The 24,819-nt window shown below is 42.2% G+C and overlaps 1 protein-coding gene across 1 annotated transcript in view; it reads right to left on the bottom strand.

Annotated features, from left to right (window-relative positions):
* The window catches only part of BRINP1 (BMP/retinoic acid inducible neural specific 1), a 94,543-nt gene that overhangs the window by 60,524 nt on the left and 9,200 nt on the right, over positions 1–24,819 (bottom strand). The window contains exon 2 of the mRNA XM_090021961.1: positions 6,002–6,269. Within this exon, the coding sequence (XP_089878087.1) occupies positions 6,002–6,219 (218 nt within the window). The 5' untranslated portion in view covers positions 6,220–6,269. The remainder of the gene's footprint in view (positions 1–6,001; positions 6,270–24,819) is intronic.

Below are 24,819 nucleotides of genomic sequence, written 5' to 3'. Positions count from 1 at the left end.
GCCCAGGGCCACTCCAGTTGGGCTCAACACGCTGCAGAGGGGCTGGCTGGGGCACAAGGGTGCTTCAACATGGGGCTAGCCAGTCTGCAGCTCCTGCACTGAAGCACCCTTGTGCCCCAGCCAGCAGGCCAGTATCTACACCTGTACCACTGTGTGTGAAAAAACTCTGCAGCAGGATAGTACTCGCATTTACAAGTTTCCTCACAGCAAGGTACAAATACTACCCTGCTATGCAGTGTATCGGTTTTGTGTGCCATAATAGGGACACACGTGTAGATGCTGAGATGTTTACTGCACACATAATTAGTCAGCTGTGCAGTAAATGTTTCATGTAGATGTGCCTCAAGAGAGACAAACTGAAGTCTTATTCCCCCTTTCAATAAGCCCAGCCCTGTTTCATTTTGTTTCCTCCAAGGGAAATTTAAGTATAAAATCTATATATTTCTAAGTCAATTGGAGCCCATGCTACATGAACAATAAAGATCATTCTTTCACTGTAATTCTCTATTGCCAGGGGGAACGACATGTTTAAAAAGTGTGTATCAGCTCAGAACTGCAAGTTAGCTAGAGCTAGACACATCTCACACCTCAAGGTTTTTCATTTGTCCTCTTAACCTAGAACAGGAATTTATCCTGTGGTTTCTAAAATCACAGCTATTCTCACTATAACCACTAAGGACAGGTGAGATTCTCTATAGTAATTCTGTCCATTGGCACAGAGATCTATATTGGCCAAGGTGGATGGTGAGCTATGGTCACTTAAAGTGACTATCTCTTCCTGGGCCACTACAGAACCACATATCCAAGGATCTCAGAGCAACTTATGGGAAAGTAATGAATTAAGTCTCATAATTCTAGGCAACTATTGTTATCTCCTTTTTACAGAAATAGAAACTGAGTCACAAAGAAATCAAACGACTTGGCCAAAGGCAATACTGTAAGTCTGTGACACAACTATGCATGAGAACCTATATTTCTTCTAGTCTTAGAATTTAACTTTATGCCAGGTTTCCTTTCACCATACTGACTATACTTTCTTCATGGTTAGGCTGTGGGCATGTTAAGTTCATCATATATTGTCTTGAAGAATATTGTCTCATTATTTCCTTTTATTCCCCAATCTGGAGCCAAGATGATGACTCCTAGGTGCAAAAATTAATAGCAACAGTAATCATATCAACAACAATAGTAATAATTGTAATATCCAGGCAGCCCACAGTACCCATCATCTCATCTCTATTACAATCACAGTGCGTAAGACAGGGATCATGTCTTACAGGGTTTCCTACCTCCAAACCCTACTATAAAGCAGTTTCATGATCATGAGGCAAGTCTGATAAATGCTCATTCTTCATCTACTGACTTTATCAATGCTATCCATTTCCCCCCTGCTTCTTGCTATCACCTAAGACCATGTCTATGGCAAACCTGAACTGAGAGGCATAAAGCAAAAGAATCATTTCAGTGTTCTGGGAAAATCACCCTAAAATCTTCTGGACTGTAGTAAAGAGAAAACCATTCTCCCAACCTATAGAATATCATAGGGAATTATATCCCCATGGATGCAGGAGCCTAGTTTAAATGGTATCAGCAGTTATTCTGTTTTTGCATAATCCTCCATGAGTAAATACTTTGGTTAGTGAAAGCACTCAATGGAAAAGGAGTAAGGCGTTTAGCCTTCTGCCAATGGATGTGTGAACTTCAGCTGTGGCAGAAAGAAAGAGGCGGAAGAGTTGTTTTTGTAAGGCTGGTTGCAAACACTTGAAAATGCTGTATTTTACTGTATGTTGCTGTGTAACATTGGCAGTGGCTTTATCGCTGCGGGTTTTTAATGTAAATGACACGGTTGTAATGTGCTGTGTCCATGTTTCCTCACAGCAAGACACTCTGGGGAAATCACCACTAAACAAGTTACAGTGTTCCAATTAGGGATGGGTGAGGTCCTTTTGCCTAATTCCAAATCCATTCAAAGTTCACAAGATGCAATGACTGATTCAAATTCTAACATTATCTGGCTTTGGTGAAGCTGTAGAGAAAGGAGCAGTGGTGTCACACCTGATGACAAAGGCAACAGAGATTGGGGCGGGGGGGGGGACCAGCTCCCCCCTCTCCCACCCCCCGGAAACAAGAAGTACAAAGAGGTAAGATTTGCATGAGCCACACTGCCCCCCACCCCACCATGCCAGCTCAGCCTAACTTCTAAGGGAGGGTCTTCTACGTTTAACTCAGAGCACTGGCATCCCCCTGAAGCTACATGAGTATGGGTAATAGAGGGTTGTCCTTTGAGAGAAAAGTTAGCTTTAAATAGCAATTAAATAATAGGCAAACTTCAGCTAGCTTGGAAGTCATATGCTGAGCCCACAAAACAGCATAATTCCACCCAAAATTCCAGCAAAGCAAAATGTTCTGGGTGGCTTGAGGGCTGTGAGTCAGATCCTTAGCCGGTACAGACTGGCAAGACTCCACAATTTCAAGAACACTATGCTGCCTTACGCTACTTGAAGATGTAGCAACGTGGGCCAGAATTTCCTTTCTGATCAGCACCTGCTGTTGAGGCCACCTTTTCAAACACAGCTCAGCACCCAGCCAAGCACTGGTGCAGACAGAAGTGCAGCTCCCTGCTGTAACTGCACTTCTGTAAGCGCGCTTCGCAGGAAGCGTTCTGAGTTACAGCAATCCCCCAGACCGACCAGAAGTTCACTGTTTGTTCTAGGGGGAGGGGAATCTAGCTGCAGCCTGCCACCCATTTCCCATAGCAATGGCCCCTCCACCCTGCAGGGCTGCAAAGTTTTCAGAATGGGACGAGGGGAAAGGGAGTGGAGGGGGTTCAGTCTGGGGGTCTTTCAACCCCTGCTGGAGGGTGGGTGGGTGTATTGGAGACCCCCTGAGATGGGAGGTCTCCAATACACCCACCCCATGCTCCAGGAGGGGCTGAAAAAACCCCTAGACTAAACTCCTTGCACTCCCTTTCCCCCCTCCCATTTGGAAAATAGCTAGAGGCTGGCAGGCAAGAAGACAGAAGTTACAGAAGACATTCTGTTTTGAAGCGTCTGCATCTCACCTGTCATATAATGGAGTTCAGATTTCGTGGGATCAGCCATTTTTAAAGCTGTTTGCAGCCATGCACTTGTGTTTGGTCACAGATATAGACTGCTTTCTGTGGCCAGATTGGGCAAAAATTGTCACTTCTGTCTGCACGCTTAAATACTGTCTTTGTCCTCTTCCATGAAAATCAATAGGGCTTTTTTTTTCCTTCTACTGACTTGAATGGGCACCGAATCCAGTCCAAAGGAAGCAAACTTTAAAAACTGCTCAGCTTCCAGCAGCTCCATCTGGCACGTGACTGGATTGTCAAAAAAAAAGCTCAGTTCCTTCCTAGATACCTGTATCACAGACACATGAAAACCTGGACCTATGATTTGGTGTGCTCTGGTTACTCATTCTGAAAACTTGCCCATAAGATTATATATATATGTCCTGGGGATCAAGGCAGGATATATGGCCAAGCGGAGAATCCACAAATATACCTCCAAACTTTGTACATCTTTTCTTGACTCATGACCTTCACTGAACAAAACTTTGGCATCAACCTCAACTCTGAGCACTTTGTCTCATGTTTCCTGAGCCTGTGAATCCGGATCTCCCTAACTACCCCTCTGTGGCTTTGTTTCACATGCTCCTCAATTAAAGTGTTCATCTGGGTCTCCATCTCCTCACAGCTGGCTTGACTGTGGCCTCCAAGCTCCAGTCTGGCCACAATGTTGTTGCTCATTGGTACAAAGAGGCAGGGCAATATCAATTTTATTCTGCTAGATACTGCTGTCATAAATGCTTTAAAGATATCATAGACAGAAAGACAAGCAAATCTATTACCGCTCCTCACCTACTCCTTTTAAGAGCTTGTTTGAAATGCCGGTATCTCACTTTTGTTAACCATATGTGGACTTGTGGTGTCTCCTACAGATTTGATTTCTCTTGCAATTCTCCTTCCTGCTATTTCCAATCGTTTCATTCACAACTGGTCTGTTCTCGGGACAAAATTCTTCTCCATTGCAGCTCTTCCCATCACAAAAGTCCTCTCATCTCTTCCTATGTCCTTCAGTGGATTTCTACCTCATCTCATATATGATCTGATTATGTAACTCACATATTCTCGAGAAACCTTTTAATGCTGTCCCCATTACTACTTCTTTTTTCATTTTACATTATTTAATTTCATGAGTCACTTCCTGAATAACACGTATCTGATTTGCACTGCATATTTCTACTGAACGGGTCTGTGTATTTATTACAGGTATGCATGTGCATATGTGTGAGTGAGCAGAGGCATCACATGCACAGTGGGATGCATTCTCCTTCCTGCTATAGCCTCTATAAGCCAGTCTGTAGTGCAGAGGGCCATAAAGTCTTCTTACCTGGTCAGGGGAGAATTTCCCTGGCATAGAGTACTGCACTGGACATAGTTTCATAGTTGCTAGGGGCTGGAAGGGACCTTACAGATCATCGGGTCCAGCCCTCCTGCACTTGGCAGGAAAGACTGCTGGGGACATATATAGGTTCTCCGTTGTGGGTCCTGATGAATTTAAGGGAGTTGAAGGTGTTCCAGGAGCAGGAAAGAAATATATAGGGAAGGTTATAAAGGGGGCATGGGATGACATACAATGGAGGAGCTGGTCCTGTTTCTTCCTCCAACACAAGTGCCAAGTAGAAAGGGCAGAAGTATATCTTAAAGCTATCTGAGCTTCCACCCTGCTGTGAGCTGCGCCTTTTTTCCTGCTGTAGTTCCTGGAAGCACAGCAAGCAAGCTCAGCCAACATCCATACATTCATGTATATTTAGAAAGTGTGTTCATGTTACTATAGATCTGCAGATGTCTCTGGATCTGTGCCTGTTACAAAACAGTTCCTGTATGCACTCCTTTAAAAAAAAATCCTCTTTGTGCATACACAGTTAAAATGAGCCATTGAACCATCCTTGTGTCAGTGTTGCATTCCTACTTATTTGTTTGTATAGGCGTGCTTAAAGGTGTTGTACTTAGTGGTATGCTAAGGCTTACACAGGTATGTGGTGGATATGCCAGTGTTTAGAAGCATTGCCATCTAGCATGCTTTTTTAAAAAAAGTTTTATGGGATTTGGTCGTTTTTCCCCTACTGCCCCAGCTGCTGCAATCAAAAGATTGCACAAGAATTTCAGCTTTCATGTTAAAAAACAAAACAAAACAAAACAAAAAAACCCCTAACTTTATAGCCATCTGTCTGCAAAGAAGTTCTTGCAAATGTGACGTGTACAGCCTTGCAAATCAGGAAGCAAAAAGGAAGAAGCCCAACATCTACTGTTATGGTATTTAATATCATGATCTTTAAGCTAATCTCATGATTTTGCAGGCAAGAAACTGATTTGTGGGTTTTGTACGCATTGGCAAGGCAATACTGCTAGAGGTAAATATCAGTATGTGTGTATATTGCTGTGTGACACCCAGAGTACTGGTATTTGTCTACACATGTACAGATATCAGCTTTTGCATGTATAAATAGACAAGAGAAGTCTGTGCACAACCATAGATTTTTACTTAGGTTTGTGTGCTCGTAGATTAATGTTGATGATCTTTTCCGGTAGATTAAATAACACTCTCTCTCTCTCTCTCTCTCTCTCTCTCTCTCTCTCTCCCCCTCTCACTAACTCACTCACTTATTCTCACACACACACACACACACACACACACACACACACACACACAGAGCTCCTCTTGCTCTATCTTGATTGTATATCACCATGGTACCTGAATGCCTCCATCTCTCACATCAGAGCTTTACATCAACTATACCTAAATCTTTTGAAGCAATTGTCATGAACCAAAGGCGGCAGATAATCAAACGCTTTCAGGCTCAATGAGGACAATGGAGGTTATAAACTAATTATTAGAAAATATCTGAACTGCAGGGGACATATTAAAGCTCACCCTGACTGCAAAGCTATACACACAACATGAAATCAACATACCTGTATATTTTATATCTGGTTGTAAATCCTTGACGATGTCTTTCCACAAAGGATAAGTAGCTCCGCGAGTGGTGGAAAGGCCCCCTGTCTGAAATAAGCCAATCAAATTCCTTGGAGACATGTTGGTTGGTAACAGCTGGTTCCTGCTGGGAGGGCTGTATTATTATATGGTCCCATATAAACAGGAAGTAGAGGAACTCAACAAGCCTCCAGTTCATGCTTTTCTGTCTGCCTTTTTCCTCTCATTCTTGCTCCATTCTGTGGAGTCCTGTAAAGAAAGAGAGGAAGGAGGAGGAGGGGGAAAAAAAAAAGGAAAGGGAGGGAAGAAGAAAGAAAGAGAGAAAGAAGTACTGGGTAAACATTGAATCATGGAAAAGTTTTAGGGTTTTCTTTTAATTATTTCAAAACCTGGCACAACATCAAAATAAATTTAAAAACAGGGTTTGGATGCCTTCAGTCTATTTATACTATGGTTCAGGGTATCTGGTCATGTTTCATTCTTGCAGGGATCTGTGAGTCTATGGGGCTTTCATCTCTTCTGTCAGAGCATGCATTGCCCTCTGAAACAACGAGGCCACAACCCAGGCACGCCACACCCTGACTTCCCAATGACTTCACTAAGGAAGTGCTCCACAATGCTGCAGAGGAGCGAGGAGGCTGGGCGCACAAGGTGGCCGTGCCCCAGGCTTCAATTACCCATTTATTGGCCTTTTAATGTTGTGCCAGATAAATGTGTCTTCTGCTTTCATGTCTCTCTGATCTGTAATCCATACTCCATGCAATCTGAGCAATCTATAAAGACCCAGCTCTTACTTTAAAGGGTTGCCAAAAAAAGAAAGATATTAAAATAATTATCCAGTTTGCAGGAGAAAAGAAAAATCCTACAGAACTTTGAAGGATAAATATACTAAACAACTAGTTTGACAGAATAGGCCTTAATGGGTGGGAGTGAAGGGAATGCTACTGTTATTGTTATTTGTATTGCAGTATTACCTAGAGGTTGTGGCCTTATTGCATTAGACACTAGGCTTGCAGAGAGATGGTTTCTCTCCTAAAGAGCTTAAAGACTAAATAGACAAGACATAGGGTGCATCTACATGAGATGTTTTAATGAGCATTAGACTAATCTAATGCACAGTTAAGTGTCACTGTCTACACATATGCAGTAGATTAGTCTAATATGCCATTTTCTAGTAGATACAGACACTAGAAATCACCACATTACACTAATGCACCAAAGTGCACGTGTAGTTGCTGGCCAGGGGCAAATTGTTCCCGGTCAGTCTAGGCAGAAGTGGGCCACAGGGGTAGGTAGAACTGTCCCAGCTCCAGCCCTTTGGAGACTGGGCCCCTCCTGATCTCCACAGGGCTGAGCGTGCTGTCCCGGCAGCCAGGCATCTGTCTCCCAGCCCCGTGAAGATCGGAACCAGGCCCCACGCCCCGTGACAGCCCTGGGGCTGGCACACGGGAACCTGGAGATCCTCCTGGCTGCTGCAGGGGGGCAGAGAAGGGCAGGAGCACCTCTAGAGTGAACTGTTCCCATCAGGTGCATGTTCAGATGTGTGCAGAGACACAGTTTAATGTGCCCGAACTTTCTGCGCAGCAAATTCAGGCACATTAACTGTATGTGTAGATGCGCCCACTGAGCATCACTAAGTAGCACTGAGCCACACTAAGTAGCACTGCAGTGAATTGTATACGTTTCCTCAGCACGTGGGCCTGACACTCCAAAATAAGATTATTTGGGCATCTGTAGTATGGTGCTGGGTGTCCACCAATAAGCTCTTTACCTGACATGCACTATTTTACATCCTAGGGTATAGCAGACAGGGCAGGTCTGTTGTGCTTCCCTATTATATAGTCCTTTGGAGTAGACTTGCCCTTCTTGAATGAGAAGGGAAAGTGAATGAAGTAACTTGCCAAGAGTTACACAGCAGACAAGTAAAAGAGCATGGAAAGGGACCCCGATCTCATGACTCCTAAGCCAATGCCCCAGTCACTAGCTAATTCTGCTTTCATAGCTATACACTGCTTTGGCAAGGCTCCCTTTTGAAGGATGCTGAGCAAGTACATTGATAGAAGATGAATGGAGTTATCAGCCCATTGCTAGCACAGTTTTAACCCTTCTGTTTTATGATAAATATACAAGAAAGAGTGTAGAGTTGAATACCAAACTATACTATCACTACCTAAATATTTGTCTATGCTGCAATGACAGTACTAGATACTGTACTTGACCTAGCTTTAAAACAGGTGAGATAGGGCACACTAACATCTGTATCACCATAGACAGATTCCTACTCCTACTCTACATTACACTGTACTTCACTGGTTTCTATGACTTCAGTGTAGAAGAAATCAAATTCCTTGTATCCCAGATGAACAGGGTCTTGTGGAAGCAAGATGTATTTGGGTGTGCCTGTAGCTAGATGTGTATGATTGTGCTTGGGGCTCTTTTATGTGTGCCCCACACATTTACAAGATCAGTGTGCATGTGCTGTTGTCTATCTGCCTCGTGTGACTGTGCTTGTAAGATCCAAAGTGCCTGTGTACTATGTACATGTGAGTCCAGATTTATGAGATCATAAAGGTGTTTGTGTGAGTGAGAGGAGGCTATGGCATGTGATTGTGAGCATACACGTGTTTTGTGAGGGTGTATGAATATACAGAGTGTGACTGCCAGTTGATGTGTTGGTGTGTGTGTGCGCTGGAGCATGTGGGTGTCTGCACGTGTGCACAGCATGTGTTTGCATTTCTATAGTGAGCTTAGAAGCACGTTCAAAAATCTAATTGTTTCAACCTTTTTCAATCAGCTTTTAGAGGAAAATCGGAATTACATGAAATGCAATTAATATTGTCCCCAGATAGATTTCTTTGCTGGACAGGTATGGATCTCCTTCAAGTAGCTGGAATGGAACAATTTTATTATATAGCACTTAGGGACCTGAAGGAAGAGGAAGCCCTCTGTACTGTTTAAGTTACTGGACTGGAGACCTGCATTTAATTCCTGATGGTTCCACTGCCTCATTGTTTGACCTTGAAGTCATCCCTTTCCCTGCTCCATGATGTTAAATGTGAAACAGTATAATACTACAGTGATGAGGACCTTATAAGTACTTAGACTGTCAGGCATGCTAAAAACATGTTGCAGGACAGTCCACATGCCAAAGAGACTGCAAACTATATAAATGGGCCACAGAAAGGGTAGGTAGGGAAGCAGAGGCAGAGAGCGGTGAAGTGACTTGTTAGAGGTCACACAGAAGAATGGTGACAGAGTTGGAAATACAGTTTTGGTCTCATGTATGATTATGTATGATCTTTCAAACACTTGCTAAACATGACTGCTCTGTGACATAGATGATTGTTAAAAAATCAAGACAGATGGAGAAACAGAGGTGGGGGAGCAGTGGCTGTCAATGGCTACCACACTTAGAGACCATCTGTTTATGCATACAGCTATGTAGACATACGTTAACAGGAAACAATCGTCAGTTCAGATAAAGTATAAGGGAACAATTGCAGGGAAATGCTTGATTTAAAAAAATGAAAATAAGTGAAGCTTAAACAAAAAAGCAAATAGAAAGACTGTAGCTATTATCAAAGCAAACAGCATAATAGGGGATCCCTCCCATCCCAGCAAGACATACTGTACCCTCCAGACATCACCGAAACATGGTCTTTTAACTTGTGTTTTCCTGTTCTCCTCTCACTTATCTTCTTTGGTCCCATCACTTCTCTTTCCAGCTTGTAGATAAAGCTGGTCAGTATTGCTGCTAAATGTTGATGAACTTTGGCAAAATATTGTTGACTCTTTTGCAAAATATTCCCTTTCCCCATCCTTGTTTCACTGTTCCTGCTAACCCTGCTAATAATGCATCTTCAGGCAGGAGTCTCATCTTCCTACAGCACCCAGTGTGGGTCCTTTGAGCACTGACCACAATAAGAATCAAAAGAAAAATGAACAAGTTGTCCCATGGCATAGTGGGATTAAATGTTGGGGAGTGGATGAGAAGAATTTAGGCATTCCTTACTATCTTTTGGCCCAGGGGTCAGAATCAGGATCAGAGCTCAGAAGCATAAAGCAGCTGGGCCTGTGTACAGCACAGATCTCTGTTTCTTCATGTTGTGCTCTGAGACTATGTACAGCACTTTCCCTCTCCATTAGTTGAGTATATGCATTAGAGTCCAATAACGATCAGCTGTACTGCACACACAGTCCCAAGTATCCCTTTTGTCTGTTCATTAGACCCCTTAGTAATTGCCACCCTCATTAGCTGTCCTGAATCAGTTTTCCTTTAAGCATGCTGACTTCTATTGAATTCCTATTGTAAGGAGACAATGGCGTTAAGTAGCAAGGTAGAGCAATGCCTTACCTCCAATTCCCTGTCCAGTTCAATTGTTCTCTGAAACACTAAGTGGGATGAATATAATAGGTCTTAGCAAAATCACCAGTCTATGATCTCACATAAGGATGGTGTTGACAGCCTCTGTTCACCAAAGATGGCACTCCTAAAGAGCCACCCTTAGCCCCCCCAAATTCCTAAACATGCATCCATAAGCCCATCCAGTCATCACTTCCAAACTAATCAGCATAGGAGCTATATTCCAGATGGTCAGAAGAAGCAGATGTCTTGGCTTTGAAAATGGACTGGAAGTACAAGTGGGAAGAGCGGAAGCAGCACTTGGGTCAAAAGGAGAGAAAACAGGACTTCCACTACCAGCCTGGACAACTATATCACGATCAAGTTACATTTTTTATTACTGTCTCCCCCCAGCCCATAACTGCTGCGGAGATGTTGCTTGTCATTAAACATTAATATATACCACAAGGCTAGTCCCCGTGGAACCTGTAAAACCTACTAAGTGGGATTATTTTGTGTTTAAGGCAATATTGCGAGGTCTATTAAATCCAATGGCTAACAGCCGCACATTTCGAATTACTCTGTTACGGCATTCTGGAGCTGCACTGATGCTGAGGATGTTCCAAGAAAGTCTGCAAAGGGGAGAAAAGGGTGAGATAAGGGGCAGGAGATTTGCAGATGTCTATCCCTGTCTTGGAGTCCCAAATAATACAACAGTCCACCACACCTGGCACAAGAACAGTCTTAGGATGGAGGGTAATTATTCATTTTAAGTACTGGAAAGGGATTCAACACATAGGATTCAGTTTCCAGTTCTTCCACAGACACTTGGTGGGCCAAGTCACATAAAAAGTCTCCATCCCCCATCTGTATCCTGGAGATAACATCATTTCCCTTCTCCCACCCTTTACTTGATTGGTCTATTCGAACTCCTGGGTCTCTGTGTTTGTACAACACATAGTAAACCACATTACTATATTGACTGGGATCTCTAGGCACTAACTTAGTATGAATTCTGAATTATGGGCACAATAATAACTAGCACAAGCAAGGGGTGATCCCTTGTTTATAATACTACAGTAGAAATATTAACAAATCCAGTATCCGTCAGGTGCATCCTATAGAAGATATCAAGGTGCATTGATCCAGTGCGTTGTGAGTTCATATTGTTAAATTGGAACATGCACAACGTGTCGACATCATGTTCTTTAACAAACCTGAATCAGAGGTGAGCTGGGGAGATGGGCCAGAATTAGAGTTAACAAGTAATCACCAGATGGACAGCAAAGTTGCGGGACTGACTCTCACTTATGCTTGTCCCTTTTTACCAATTTGACCACATAAGGGATCTTAACAAAGGTGTAAATATAGATCTACATTTAGTGTAAATGAAGATTTGTCACAATATTCCTTGCCTTTTAATTCTTTTGGAATTCTGGGTTTTAGAAGCAAAACTATGCAAATACTTTGCCTTTAAGTACAAATGATGTATAGTTGAATGTACACTTCATTTCACCGTGGCTGATATCCATGAGCTATTAATACATAATTTGGGCAATACTTACATTGCCATAAGGCACACCTGTTATCCAGGAGTTCAGATTGTTACAAACATTAATTAAAGCTCTTCCCACCCCAGTGAGGTAGGTAAGCACCACAATTTCCCTTTATTTCTGGAACATAAGGAAGAGTTAGGTCTGGACTTGGCCACTCAAAAGAGAATCGCTGTAAGATGTGAGAGATGAATCTCAGTGTAAGATAGGCAGAGCAATATTATTTTGTGTAGAGCAAAAAATTGACTTGCTCTAAATCAACTGCAGAGAGAGAAGTAGAATCCAGGAATCCTGACTCCAAGCTGTCTGTTTTAAATACTATACTACCCTCGCCCTTTTGGGACTTTCAACAAGACCTCTGTTCTAACCTCAACACCTCACATTTATCCCTTATATTAGATTCAAATTTATCTCACCAGGCCCGATGTTTTTTCAGGCTCATCGCTGTAAACTATTTCCATCAGAAATGCAGACTCAGGAAAGAGAAATTACAGAGCACATTATTTGCAGCAAAGAAATGAGTCCCCTATCTCTTTAAGCTTCATGCACCAATAATTCTTTCCTGCGTCCCACATTTGATTCTTGGCAGGTTGCAAGAGGTTTTTGCTCGCTGCAGTTTACCAGAGGGGAGAGGCGAACAATTGCTATTTGTATCTGAAACGCTTTTGTGCTGCGGCAGCTTCACAACCTGCTTTAAGATGCTGATGAATTAGTAAAGGACAGAAGTGTCAAGGGAGAGATGAGACAGCTCATGTTAGTTTAGGGTTTAGCCTTGCCAAGTGTTGAGCACTCTGACCTCATTTCAGTCAAGATCTCTAAATCCATGCTTAACTTTAATCCTGGAAAGAATCCAAGTAAAATTCCATTAAACTACTTGCATGCTTAAAGTTAGGTGTGTGCTCACCTTGTAAAACTGAACCCTCAATGAACACTCCCTTGCTCCTGGCTGCAATTAGAGCTGCCCAACTCTGTGTCCTAAAGAATAAATAAGTTACCAAAGATGACCATATAGGTCAACTGGTAAGATCTACAATAGAAGGAAGGAAGTTGCAATCCAGCTGTTGCGTTGAATCTAAGAGCGGCCATGCCGTGTTACAAATGTGAAGTCTCCGGAGACTCTCAATTTGTCACCTTCTAGAAGCAGAAGATGAAAATAGCACCATTCAAGAGTTTCACATGGTGAGGGGTGAGTGTTAAAAAAATCACAACAATTCTACTATCCATGCAGCTTTGCAATGTTGAACCAGTAATAAGAGGGGAGAAGGTTTTTTTCTGGATTTTTAAAAAAAAATTATACATGGGACTGCAACATGCAGATGCAGGAACACTAACCTCTTTCGCACACTCTGTTCCACTCACTTGTGCTGAAAACAAATTGGAAGTAGTAAACATTTCACTCTGATGTTTCAAAACGAAGTAGCTTTGACATTTTTCACCAATGTATTTAAAGATGTCAAAACCTTTAGAAAGTCAGGCTGGATGGTAACGGAGGGATGGGGGTGGGAAAGGGGGTATTACTGCTAAAAAATGGACTGGCTTGTTCTTCTCTGGTTCTTCTTCTGGTAAGAGAAGAACAAGGGGTTAAAAATATATGGCCCATTGCTTCTCCAGGCAAAGCTACTGCTGCTTGGATAATGACAGCCCTGGCTGCCAGGATGAAAAGCCTCATTTAACTCAACACTTCCTGACAGTACCAGGTTCTGTCACCATTCATGCTGGACAATGCAAACAGATCCAAAAGCAGATGAGGAGAGGTGGAGAGAAAGAGCCTGATTTTGTTGTCTGGTGCAAGTTCTGGCCCAGGGCTGATCCACAGGAAATGACTGAATAATTTGCAATGGCTATGAAGTTTCCATATGCATTTAGACTCAAGGACTACTGCAGCCACTACCTTTATTCAATAGTTTTGTCAGTCATTCATGAAATGAGATGAGGAATTTTAAATTCTTTTTTTTAATTGAGACCTTCCACAGAAGGAGCACAGGCATATTTTAGTCCATGTGGACTAGGCAATGAAGTGTTTTGGGCCCACACTCAATATTCCAGGGGGTATTGATCAGCATTGATTCACTGCAACAGGCATCGTGTATTTTACATCAAGGGCTGCAACGCTTCTATATAGAAATACTGTTGGTGTTTAGGTACAATGGAGTAATGGATAGGCCTTTGGGCTAGGACTCAGGAGACCTCAGTTAAACCCCTTACTGGGTCACAAGTTTCCTATATGGCCCTAGGCAATATCCTCTCTGTACTTTAATTCTCATCTGTAAAAGGAAAACATTGCCCTCCCCTCCCTCAGAAGGGTACTGTACAGCTAACTGTGTTAAAGACTGTAAGGCGCTTGGATAGTACAGTAATGGAGACCATGCAAGTACAGCTGTGCACCAATTTCATAGTGCAGCAGCTTTAATGAAAAAAAAAAAAACAATCTGCTCAGGTAAAATAGAACAGAAAATATTTTACCTTCAGAAAACCCCCCAAAATTACAGGTAATTCAACTGCAAACATTCCATTCAACCCCTGAACAAAGTATTGTCACTTCAAGCACCAGGAAGAAAAAATAAAAGAAACAAAATCTAAGTTCACAACACTGCCAGACAAGGAGAATTCCTCCTCCTGCACCCAAAGCTCAGGTCAACCCCATGGTTCAAATCCTTCCCTTCTCTGAGGAGATATGAGCCGCTATCTTCCACATTTCAGCACAGTACCTAATCACCAGGCTATAGTATATTCTGGGGTGGGGAATCACTCTCAGTCCCTCCCATTAGTTTTATAAGCAAACATTCACTGGAACATGGAGCCTGGATGTCCACCTTCCACGAGAGCTGCCAAACTACCAAGCTAAAGGGACCTTCTTTCTCAGTCTCTGAGTGAAAGACTACATATTTTATACAAAGTGGAACAGCTCCACCAGGGCGGGACTGAGGTAGCCCCATCAGAGAAGACCCCGTATGAAGCTGGTTAAGGCACTTTCCTATATAGGAGGAGACATGGGTCAAATTCTGTCAACCAGACAAGGGTACTTGAACCACAGTTGTCTAGACTTCGGTGAGTTCTCTCGCTCTGAGCATTTGGGGGAAGAAGGAGAAAACTACAACCATCCCCTTTTTAATATATCCTCTCCCTTATTTTTCCCATCTGGAAATTTTGACATAGGCAACCATCATTTGCATATCATTTTAGAATTACTGACCTTTCATTTTTTGGGGGCACATTTACAATTTGCTGGGGGAAAAATATCCGTCTACCTGAACATACAAGTAGTATGAAGCTTCATTTTGTAGACAAAGATATAGTAATGCAGAGGACTACAGTGGGGAGCCATTTCTCATTGGTGAGCACTTACTCATATGAATAATCATAATGAAGTAAATAAAGTAGATAAAGATTCCTCTACAACATTTGCTTCTCTGGGAGATACGAATCCTTGACATCTGTGGAGTTCAAGTCATTCACTTACGTGCCTATATACTGACAGAGGTGCCTGGTGTTAATCACGCCAGTCTGAAGAGCTGGGCCTTAATGACTTGTACAAAATAACACCGCTGCGGCAGCAGAGCCTGAAATAGAAGCCAGAAATCCTGACGGCCAGTTTCCTTTTCTAACCACAGGCCCACACTGCTTAAATTACTGCTTTCAGTATTACATGCTCTGATTTAAGGCCCATTGAAATCAATAAGACTCGGTTTAGGTCTAATTGCAAATGTCTAGTACAATATCATGTTAACCCTTAAAACTGAACTGCGCATTAAATTAAAAGCTCAGATTAATTCGGGACTTAAAAGGGTTATTTAATTACTAGGAGGAAAAAAAGCAGCTGCTACATTTTCTATGCACCTGAAAGGATGAACAGGTTAAAAAGGTGGGGAGATGGGAGACTTTCTGACCATGGTGGCCGTAATTTCATTACTCCAAGAAGCCGGTGTCCAATCTATCCGGCAAGCCTCATTCATCTTTGCCTTTTAAGGGCCAGCGTATGGGTTATGGACCTCGAAGGAAGGACATATAGAAAAACATTTGGCCTTTTACTTATCAATACAAATCTAACAAAGGAAATTTGGTATGAAACAAGCTCCAAATGAAAGACAAGATGTGAATGATCTGAAAAAAACCTGAGGATATTCAGAATCTGAATAGGAATCCACATCCCACAGCAAGTCCCCCCTCTTTATAATGGCCCAAACTAGAGAACTGATCCTGTAATGTGGATTGTGTAGTAATAGAAGGTGTGCAGCCCTTTCTACACTTCTTGATCAGGACCCAAATCAGCCAGAACTGAACATGCCTAATCTTTAGACTGTTTTGATACCCAAATAATAGGCCCATTGTTAGCTGTGATTTTAATTTGTTTTCTTCTTTGAACTTGCTCTGCTCTGTGATGAATCCATCTTCTGGCCACTTGGTGTAATTCAATACCTGAACTGTGCAACTTGCCGAGTTACATTTGCGGTCAGTTTTTTTTTTCAGAGGACAGTTTTCCACTGGAAAAAAGCACTTCCATTGAAATCAAAACATTCCCTGGGAATATGCAAATTTTGAAAAAATCTCCGATGAAAGAAAGTCAAAACAAATCATTTTGATTTTTTTTTTCTCTTTCCATTTCAATAAAGCTGAAATGTTTCATTTTGATACAGTAAAAAGATTTTTTTTCAACGTTATCATTTCATTTCATTCTGTTTTGACTTTGCTATTGTACTGAATATTAATTCCACTTGATAATATATTTTAAATATATTCTATATATTCTATACAATAGTTCTAGTATAAATATAATTAGATTTTATACATAATATAACTTTTTTAAAGTCAAAGGTATATTAAAGGCACTATGATAGTTTCAAGGTTATTACATGGGATACGTTGATGGTCTTGAATACTTTATTTTGGAATTTTAATTTCATAGGAAACTTTTGACTTTTCTGATTCAGGATACAAACAAGATATCAAAACCAACAGACTTTCCTGTGAAACAGGCGCTCCGTTTTCCAAGCATCCCTTATTGTTCCTGATCTAGGAGCTTACAGCATCCTCATCATCTTTTGTACAGAATGAAACATGCTTGATTGCTCAGTAAAAAGTATTCATGGTTATATGGGGGAGAATCTATATGTGGGTAAAACTTTCATAAGTCGAAGTGATTAAGGATTCTAAGTCCCATTGACTTTCACTGAGAAGACTTCTCAATCACTTAGGCACTTCTGAAAATTGTACCCTGCATCTTTTTGGTTTAATTTCCACACCATGATTCTGCTTCTCAGCACAGGCACATTGATGCAAGTGAGTTTACATTGTCCTGTCTGCGTAGGTGGAGGTGAAAGCAGAGCTGGAAAAAAGGACAGCAGAGAAGTAAAAGGGAAGGAGAGAGCTGCAAACTCCGAGCAGAGGTTGTAATGAGGCGACTATATTGATCCTTCATTTCAGAGATGAATATGTCCCCAACAGCTCCTGTGCGTTTACTGCAGTTCAATAAGAGATTGAGGGCACCAGGGTCTTGGTACTGGGATCTCTGCTCTATAGTGCTGCCAGCATCTGTGTGCAGGGCTTGAATTGTGCGCAGACAAGGAGTCCATTTTAAATGTAAGTGTACTGTACAATGTATACAAAAGAGAGGGTGTTAATACAACATGAAGGGCTAAATTGTGCATGGCACTGTGTGGATGTATTAGCAGGAAGAAAGGATACAGAGCATCCCTTCTTCTCAACACACATAGCAGCAGCCATGAGATCTCTGGCACTACAATCTCCGGGCTGGGGGAAGCAGGGGAGGCAATGGTACTGAGGACGGATGGCCGTGCCTGTTCAGGGACATGTTGCTGCTATGGCCACCCTCCTCCCCCACCCCGCACCTCAGCACTAGAAGGGTTAAAGATACGATAATGGCTGTCTTTAAGCTGCCAGCATGTTTGCCTTTGTCACAGAGGGGGCCCACATCCCACCCTAAACCTCTGTCTACACCTGTACATTTTTAGAAGGGATGGATGAATTGGCTGGTGACCTCTCTGAGCCATGGGGTCAGCCATATCTGTCCCTGACTGCTTATCCTTTAGAACGGATGGAATAAGCCCTTGAAAGTTTTGGAGTACTAACTCCCTGCATGCTTGGGTCTTAAAAGGGAAACATGGTTTGGGGAGGTGCCAATCACTTGTAAATCACCCCAGAGAGCTGCTCATACTTTGTCTTTGCAGGCACAGTTCCCCACTTGATCAACTCAGGCTTTAGTTGGCCTGTCATTCTAGATTACAGTTTTCCCCCCAATGATGAATGCCACTGTAGTTAAGTTTTATACTAGGAGTCCCTTTAGACCCTAATGTTTCTACTTGCTTGTAACTTTCCAAAACAAATTCCCCTCTTCAGTTGAAACATTGAATGCTTGGCTTCAGGCCTAAGGGAATCATAATAGGAAAGTTTGAACAAAATCCATCAATCCTTTTTTTTTTCCTTGAGTCCTAAAGAATGGTAAATATATAAGGAAATAATATGTTTTGATGATAAAGTTTCTTATTTACTTGTGTTCTGATTGCATTCTCTTCCATTAGTATCTTAATGACACAGCAGCTCTGATCCTCTACCATTGTCAATAGCACTCATGCATGTAATCAGCTGAATATGATGTCCCTGTAGAAGAGAGTCTTAAAGACAATTGAACTATTACTCATTACCATCCTGTGGTGCCCTCCGGGAGAGAACAAAACTGCCGCAAGACCGTGCTGTCCATCCCTACCAGATGCTACAAATCATTGACCCCTCATAAGCTGCTGACAGATCAAAAAGAATCAGCATGGACACTTGACCTTTTCTCCATTGCCAGGAGGAAATTGTTGACCACAAAGAGCAGGAAACATCCTATACTGTGCCCAGACTCAAAGGAGAGGGGTCAGAGAAGGCTGAGAAACTCCACAATGGAAATGGTACTGCTTTAGCACAACCTTTTCAATAACCTTCCCTCGCAAAGAAGATTAGTAACAGGAGACTGATTTGCTTGACTATCAGCATCTAAAAATTATTTCTGAGCAAGGTCCTCACAATCACTCCCTCATCAACACAGTAATGAACTGAATCAGGGGCCTTAAGAGCATGTTTTCTACAGCATGAGCTAAAGAGCAAGAGTCTATGTTGTGTGCTGGAACAGATTTACTTAGCCTGTAGATCAGGCACAAAACAAGAACATGTAACACTGCCAATGTGATACAAAGCCACACAGAAAACTTCTAGTTAAGCTGGAGAAGATGAGGGTTAATGGTGGAAATGTACAGTAGGCAAAAAATGAGCTCAGAGGGAGATGGAAATGTGTAATGTTGAAAGGGGATATTTCAGGCTGGAGAGATGCTACTAAAGGAGTTACTCAGGGAATCAGCCTTGGGAGCAATCTTCCTTTTAATGTTTCATTAATGGCCCTGGCATGGATACTAGGAGTGTATTGATGAAATTTGCTGATGACACAACATTAGGTGGCATTGTCAATATAGAGGAGGATTGGGGTATCATACAAAAAGACCTGGATGAATTTGAGGACTAGATTAATGGCAATGGAGTGAAATACAATAGCACAAAATGCAAGGTCATGCACTTGGGGCTTAATAATAGAATCTCCTGCTACATACGCTTGGGACCTCATCAGCTGGAAATGAATGAGATGGAGAAGGCTTGGGTGTGCAAGTCAGTCTCAGTATGATGCCACTATAAAGAAGGGTAAGTGCAGTCCAAGGATGAATCAGGAGAGGCATGTCCAGCAGAGATAGGAAAGTATCAGTGAAATATTGTGTGCAGTTCTGGTCACCCATCTTCCAAAAAGATGAATGAAACATGGGCAGAGAAAACCTACTAGAGTGATCAGGGGAATGGAGAGCCTGGTAGAAAAAATGGCTTATCTAACCTAGAAAAACAAAGGCTAAAAAAAAAATCACCACTCTCCCCCACCCACACGCCCCTCATACATTAGGGAGATACACACCAGGAAGGAAAAAGAACGTAAGCTAGAGGTCAATGTTGGCACAAGCAGAAAAATGAATTTAGACTGGCAATAAGAAAAGGACCCAAATTCGTTCTTGAACAGCCTTTCAAAGGGAGTAGTGGGGCCGGTTAGATGAACCGCAATAAGTTTATGAAGCAGAGGATAAATGTGGTGCCTGCCATAAAGGAAACTGGTCTTCTTGAGCCAGGAAGCACTTCCAGTCCTATGGCCCAGAGACCACTACATTAAACTGGTGCCTTGTCCTATTGAAAGGAGAGGGAGTCATCTTCTATCAGTAATGAAAAGTATATCTGTGCTGCTTTCCTGTTGAGCTGCAGATAAATACTGACCAATCACTTCCCCCCAGTTCATTCCCATTCAGCCTGTGATGAAACTTAAAAAATGAGGCCATGTCTACAGATGCCTCCCTGCTAAATGGGGACCATCATTAAGAAGCATAGTTCCACCCACTTGCTCCCATTCATGGCCCCAAGGAGGAGAGACGAAGAGGCTGAACATGTCTGGTGACACGTAATAAATTTTGCTTCGAATCATATATACAGCCAAATTTGTGGGCTTGGTCATGGACTGAGCAGATGTGACTGCTGGGGCTAATTTCCTCAATGACAGTCCTAGGCTGGGCAGGCAAGAATTGTAGACACAACCAAGAAGAAAAAAGTCCTTCTCCTCCAATCACAGCCATAACATAAGACTAAAATAATTCTTTTATGATGGGATGAATCAGACTGAGAACATGACTTTGTCACTAGGCTTCTCGCATGTGCATCTCTTGTCAATACCCCAAGGAAAATGGGCTGAGTTACTGTGCCAGTAGATAAGGACAGTTTTGCTTATTGTATCTTACAAAGCCATCTATAGAGTGGTGCAAGGGATCACAGACCATCTATCCCATAGATAAAAGCCTCCTCCTGACATACACCTAACAGCTTTGTCCTTTTTTTCTGTTTACACACCTGTAATTCTTGTCTGGACAATACCTTTATTCCCGCTGTATAAGCACGAAACCAGGAATTTAGCTCCAGTCTTCCCCCTGGCAACCATGACATTTTTACACGCAGCTATAAGCAAAACCCCAATGCACACAATCTGAGTTTTAAAATACCTCCATCTTTCAGCCACTTCATTGGTCTGACCCATAAATGCCCCTCATCCCAGCACCCAGATCTTTTTGTCTGCATCCATCTATTGTCCAAAGAATAACAATTATTTTAAAATTGTCATTTTTAAGAACTTCAGAAAGTCGGCAGGAGTTCCAGTAGCATCTTGGATGCAGGTACTAATCCTTTGATGTACATTGTACAAACCAGATGGTAGTCTAATCCCTGCCAGCATGCAAAGCCCAGTGTGCAGAGAGCGCCCGTAACCCTTGTCTGATTGAATATTCACACTCGCATCTGATTTTACTTGAGCGTTGGAAGAAGTCCCCATGCAGAAACTCATCCAGACGAATAAAATCCCATAGACTTACAATGTGGCCAAGTTCTAGATCCTTTCACTGCATAATAATGAATCTTCTGGTTCTTTTTTTTCTCGCCATGTCCTCCTCTACCAAAAAAAAATATATAAAGCTTTGAATCCCCTCACGCTTCCTTTGAACCCTTTTATCTGTTTTGTCCTTTATCTACTCCCAGGGATAAATCCCCAGCCTTCTAGGGTTATAGTCCATAAATCTTCTAATTACACTTCTGTTACCTGCTGTGTCCACCAACATAGTGAGCAGGGTGCTATGCTGTGGCTGCTCACAAAACGGGGCTCTGCATTTTACTGTGAATCCTCAGGTGGAATCTAATGGTAGACACTGAAATAAGTTAAAAGCCATCAACAGATCCATTTCCTTCTCCTCCTACATCCCCTCCCTCTCTCCTACACTTTCCCTCCACCCACCTTGCTCCTTCTTTTATCCTTCTTTGTAAGGGTCTTTATTAACACATGCTCGAGCATTAATGAGCACCCACAGGAGGAGGAGAGAGCAGAAAAGAGAGCTAAAAGGGAAATGGATGAAAGGGAATGAGAGCAGGGGGATGAAGTGAGCTGAGGACAGATGGAATAGATGGGCTGAGCGAGCAAGAGAAGGAGTGAAAAAATCTATGAAAAATAGGAAAGGGGCTGTTAATTAGCCTTTGGTCCTGGAATACAAATCAACAGGACTGAGCTGTATATCTCTTGGCCACCGACCAGCTGTGTGACCTCGGGTGAGTCACTTTGCTTCTGTCTCACCTCCCACCCATTACCTGTAGTGTCTTGTCTTTTTAGAGTGTAAGCTGCCCCAGACAGGTTTATTTTGTGACAGGCTGATCATAATAGATGCCCAAACCTTACTTTTAGTTGCTAGGCAGTACAGCTACCTTCAACTTATTTGAGTTCCTTCAACCAATTTAGTTATCCAAGCTAAAAATTATAAGGCTCATCAATGTTTGTAGCCTGGAAAGACAAAGTAATGTGAATAGGGCAATTAAAATGTCCACAATAAAATAAATCAGCAATAAAATCCTATAGCAGAAGGAAATATATCTATAGCTACATATAACTATAGATATATATAGTAATCTTTGTGTGTGTGTGTGTGTGTATCTATATCTATATTTACAGAGATAGCTTTTTCAATTTAGGAAGCTTTTAACTAATTATTTACTACTATTACTGATCATTAAAATAATACTAATATTTGGTGCTTACATGACAGTTTTCATCCAGGGATCTCAAAGCACATTTTTCTTTTCTTTTTTTCTTTTTGTACATTAATTAGTGAAGATTCACAACCCTACATGCATGACAGAGTGGTAACAATGAGGATACCTATTCCACAGATGCTCCGACTCAGCCCCAAAGGTGAAGGAATTCATCTCTGCTGCCATTATGCCACTGCATTAACTTAGCACAGTCTTTCAAAAATGTCCTTATTTATTTGTGGATAGCCAACTCAAAATACTATTGGTCTGCCTTTCATAGACCTGGGAAACACTCAGCTCCCACTGTTTCTGCTGGGGTTGGGAATGATCATCTGTTCTAAAAATCGGGTCATAGGAGTCCAAGTTTCAAAAGAGATCAACACAACTGTGTGAAGGTCATGAGCCTTTCTGAACACTGGAACTTTGTTCAGGACCTAAATTTAAGCTGAGCTCATGTAGTAATATAAGTATAATAACAGGTCTTGAGATCTTGGAGAACTGCTTCTAAGCTCTTTTGGAAACTGTTTCTAGACACCTGAACTTTAGTACCCAAAACTGGAAGCACAAACTGTTAGAGAAACTGTTGTGAAAGATTTAAGCTTCATCGTATACCTTGCCCAGGTTACATACAGCCCATTGCTGGTCACATGCAGGACAGAATGGACTTGTCTCTCGCTTTAATTACATAATGACGCAGTCTTCTAACACAACTACAGTGCCCTAGCTGTGCTTTCTACCTTTGAATTATATAGCATTTCAATGGCCATGTCTATCCCAGGTCTTGCGATTCAAAATATATCAGTAAATTTCTTTTGGGCACCTGCTGCGGGATCAAAGCCTTTACTGTAGTTCCATGGATACTTGAATTTTCCAACCCTAGAAAATCCTCCTCCCCTTGCAGATTCCTGCCAGTCACGTGCCTTTTGGATATTTAACATTCACTCTCTTCATTCTTAAACCACTCAAGCTACTAGAAAGTGAGGAAGAGTTCTGCTTTCATTTACCTGAGGAAAATCTGGGATAACTCCACTGAAGTTTTATTACCGTGTTACACCTATAGGACTGAAATGAGAATCTAGCCCCATGGTTTGGGGTCACTACAACTGTACTGGTCCTTTGAGAAAACAGCTCCATGATTATACTTGTAAAGCACACAGGCCCATTCTGGCTGCCTTTACATTGTTACCCTCACCAGTTCTCATTTACCCCTTCATCACTAAAGACACTTCATAATGCAGGTCATCTGCAATCTACCAAATCCCAGGTTTCTCACCCCAATCTGATACACTTTGAATGAAGAAAGCCTTCTTGAGTTAGACCTCATCCTTCCAGCCAGGCCTATAAACCCAGGAATCATTCACATCTGGACAGCAAGGATTTGTTTCTGCCCATCACATCTCCCCCTTGTTTCCTACCCTATACGCTGAGTAGTCAATTCAACCCTAAAAGGCAGCTTATCTCAATGTTTACACCTGCCTTGCCGATGAACTGTGTTCCTGCCTGTCAGATCCCCCTGATCACACTTCTCTTACTGGCTGATTGTGCTTGCTGCCTTCTTTGCAGCCACTTCGCTTTCATCCTTTCCACCTGTTCTGAAAAGTAACCCTCTACTCTTACCTGTTTCACTCACAGCTGTATCTGTCTCTACTGCTGATTGCATATCTCCTTTGTAGCTCCTTTCTATGCCCCATGCTTGGTGCCATCTTGACAGTGGCAGTATTCACATTTGCCTTCAAAAAAAAAGTTGCAGTGACAAGGGTAGAATGTGATTTGAGCTCTGAGTGCCTTGAGTTTTGGCTCTGATGGGAAAGGCAGCGGGACTGAGACTGGAATTACAGGTTTGAGTCTTGCCTCTACCACAGACTCCCTGTCACGTAACCTTGGGGAAGTCCCATAATTCACTTTTACGCTGACCTCTCTTGTTCTAATATACCTAACCATGGAAATCTGAAATTGGCAGCTCAGCTTCATTTCAACTATTTACAAGCTGTCTCATTTTAGGGTCTGAGTCAATGCCTGTTCAATTCTTTGCGAGTGTCTCGCAGAGCAATGTAGGAATTGTCCTGTCAGATCAGATTGTTGGTTCATGTGGTCTGGTATCCTGCCTGGTGACGGTGGGTAGAGCGCTTCCTAGCACACCCAACCTACAGCTAGACAAGTCACTAGCTAATCATGTTATAGTCTAGCTAGGCAGAAGGATAAATTCCTTCCTGACCACAGAAAATAGTCAGCTTATGCTCTGAAGCCTGAAATTTGATTATCA

Source organism: Crocodylus siamensis, chromosome 11, assembly GCF_052110815.1.
Source record: "Crocodylus siamensis isolate JL-2025a chromosome 11, ASM5211081v1, whole genome shotgun sequence".
Taxonomy (NCBI): domain Eukaryota; kingdom Metazoa; phylum Chordata; order Crocodylia; family Crocodylidae; genus Crocodylus; species Crocodylus siamensis.
This window is presented reverse-complemented; position numbering and strand designations above follow the sequence as displayed.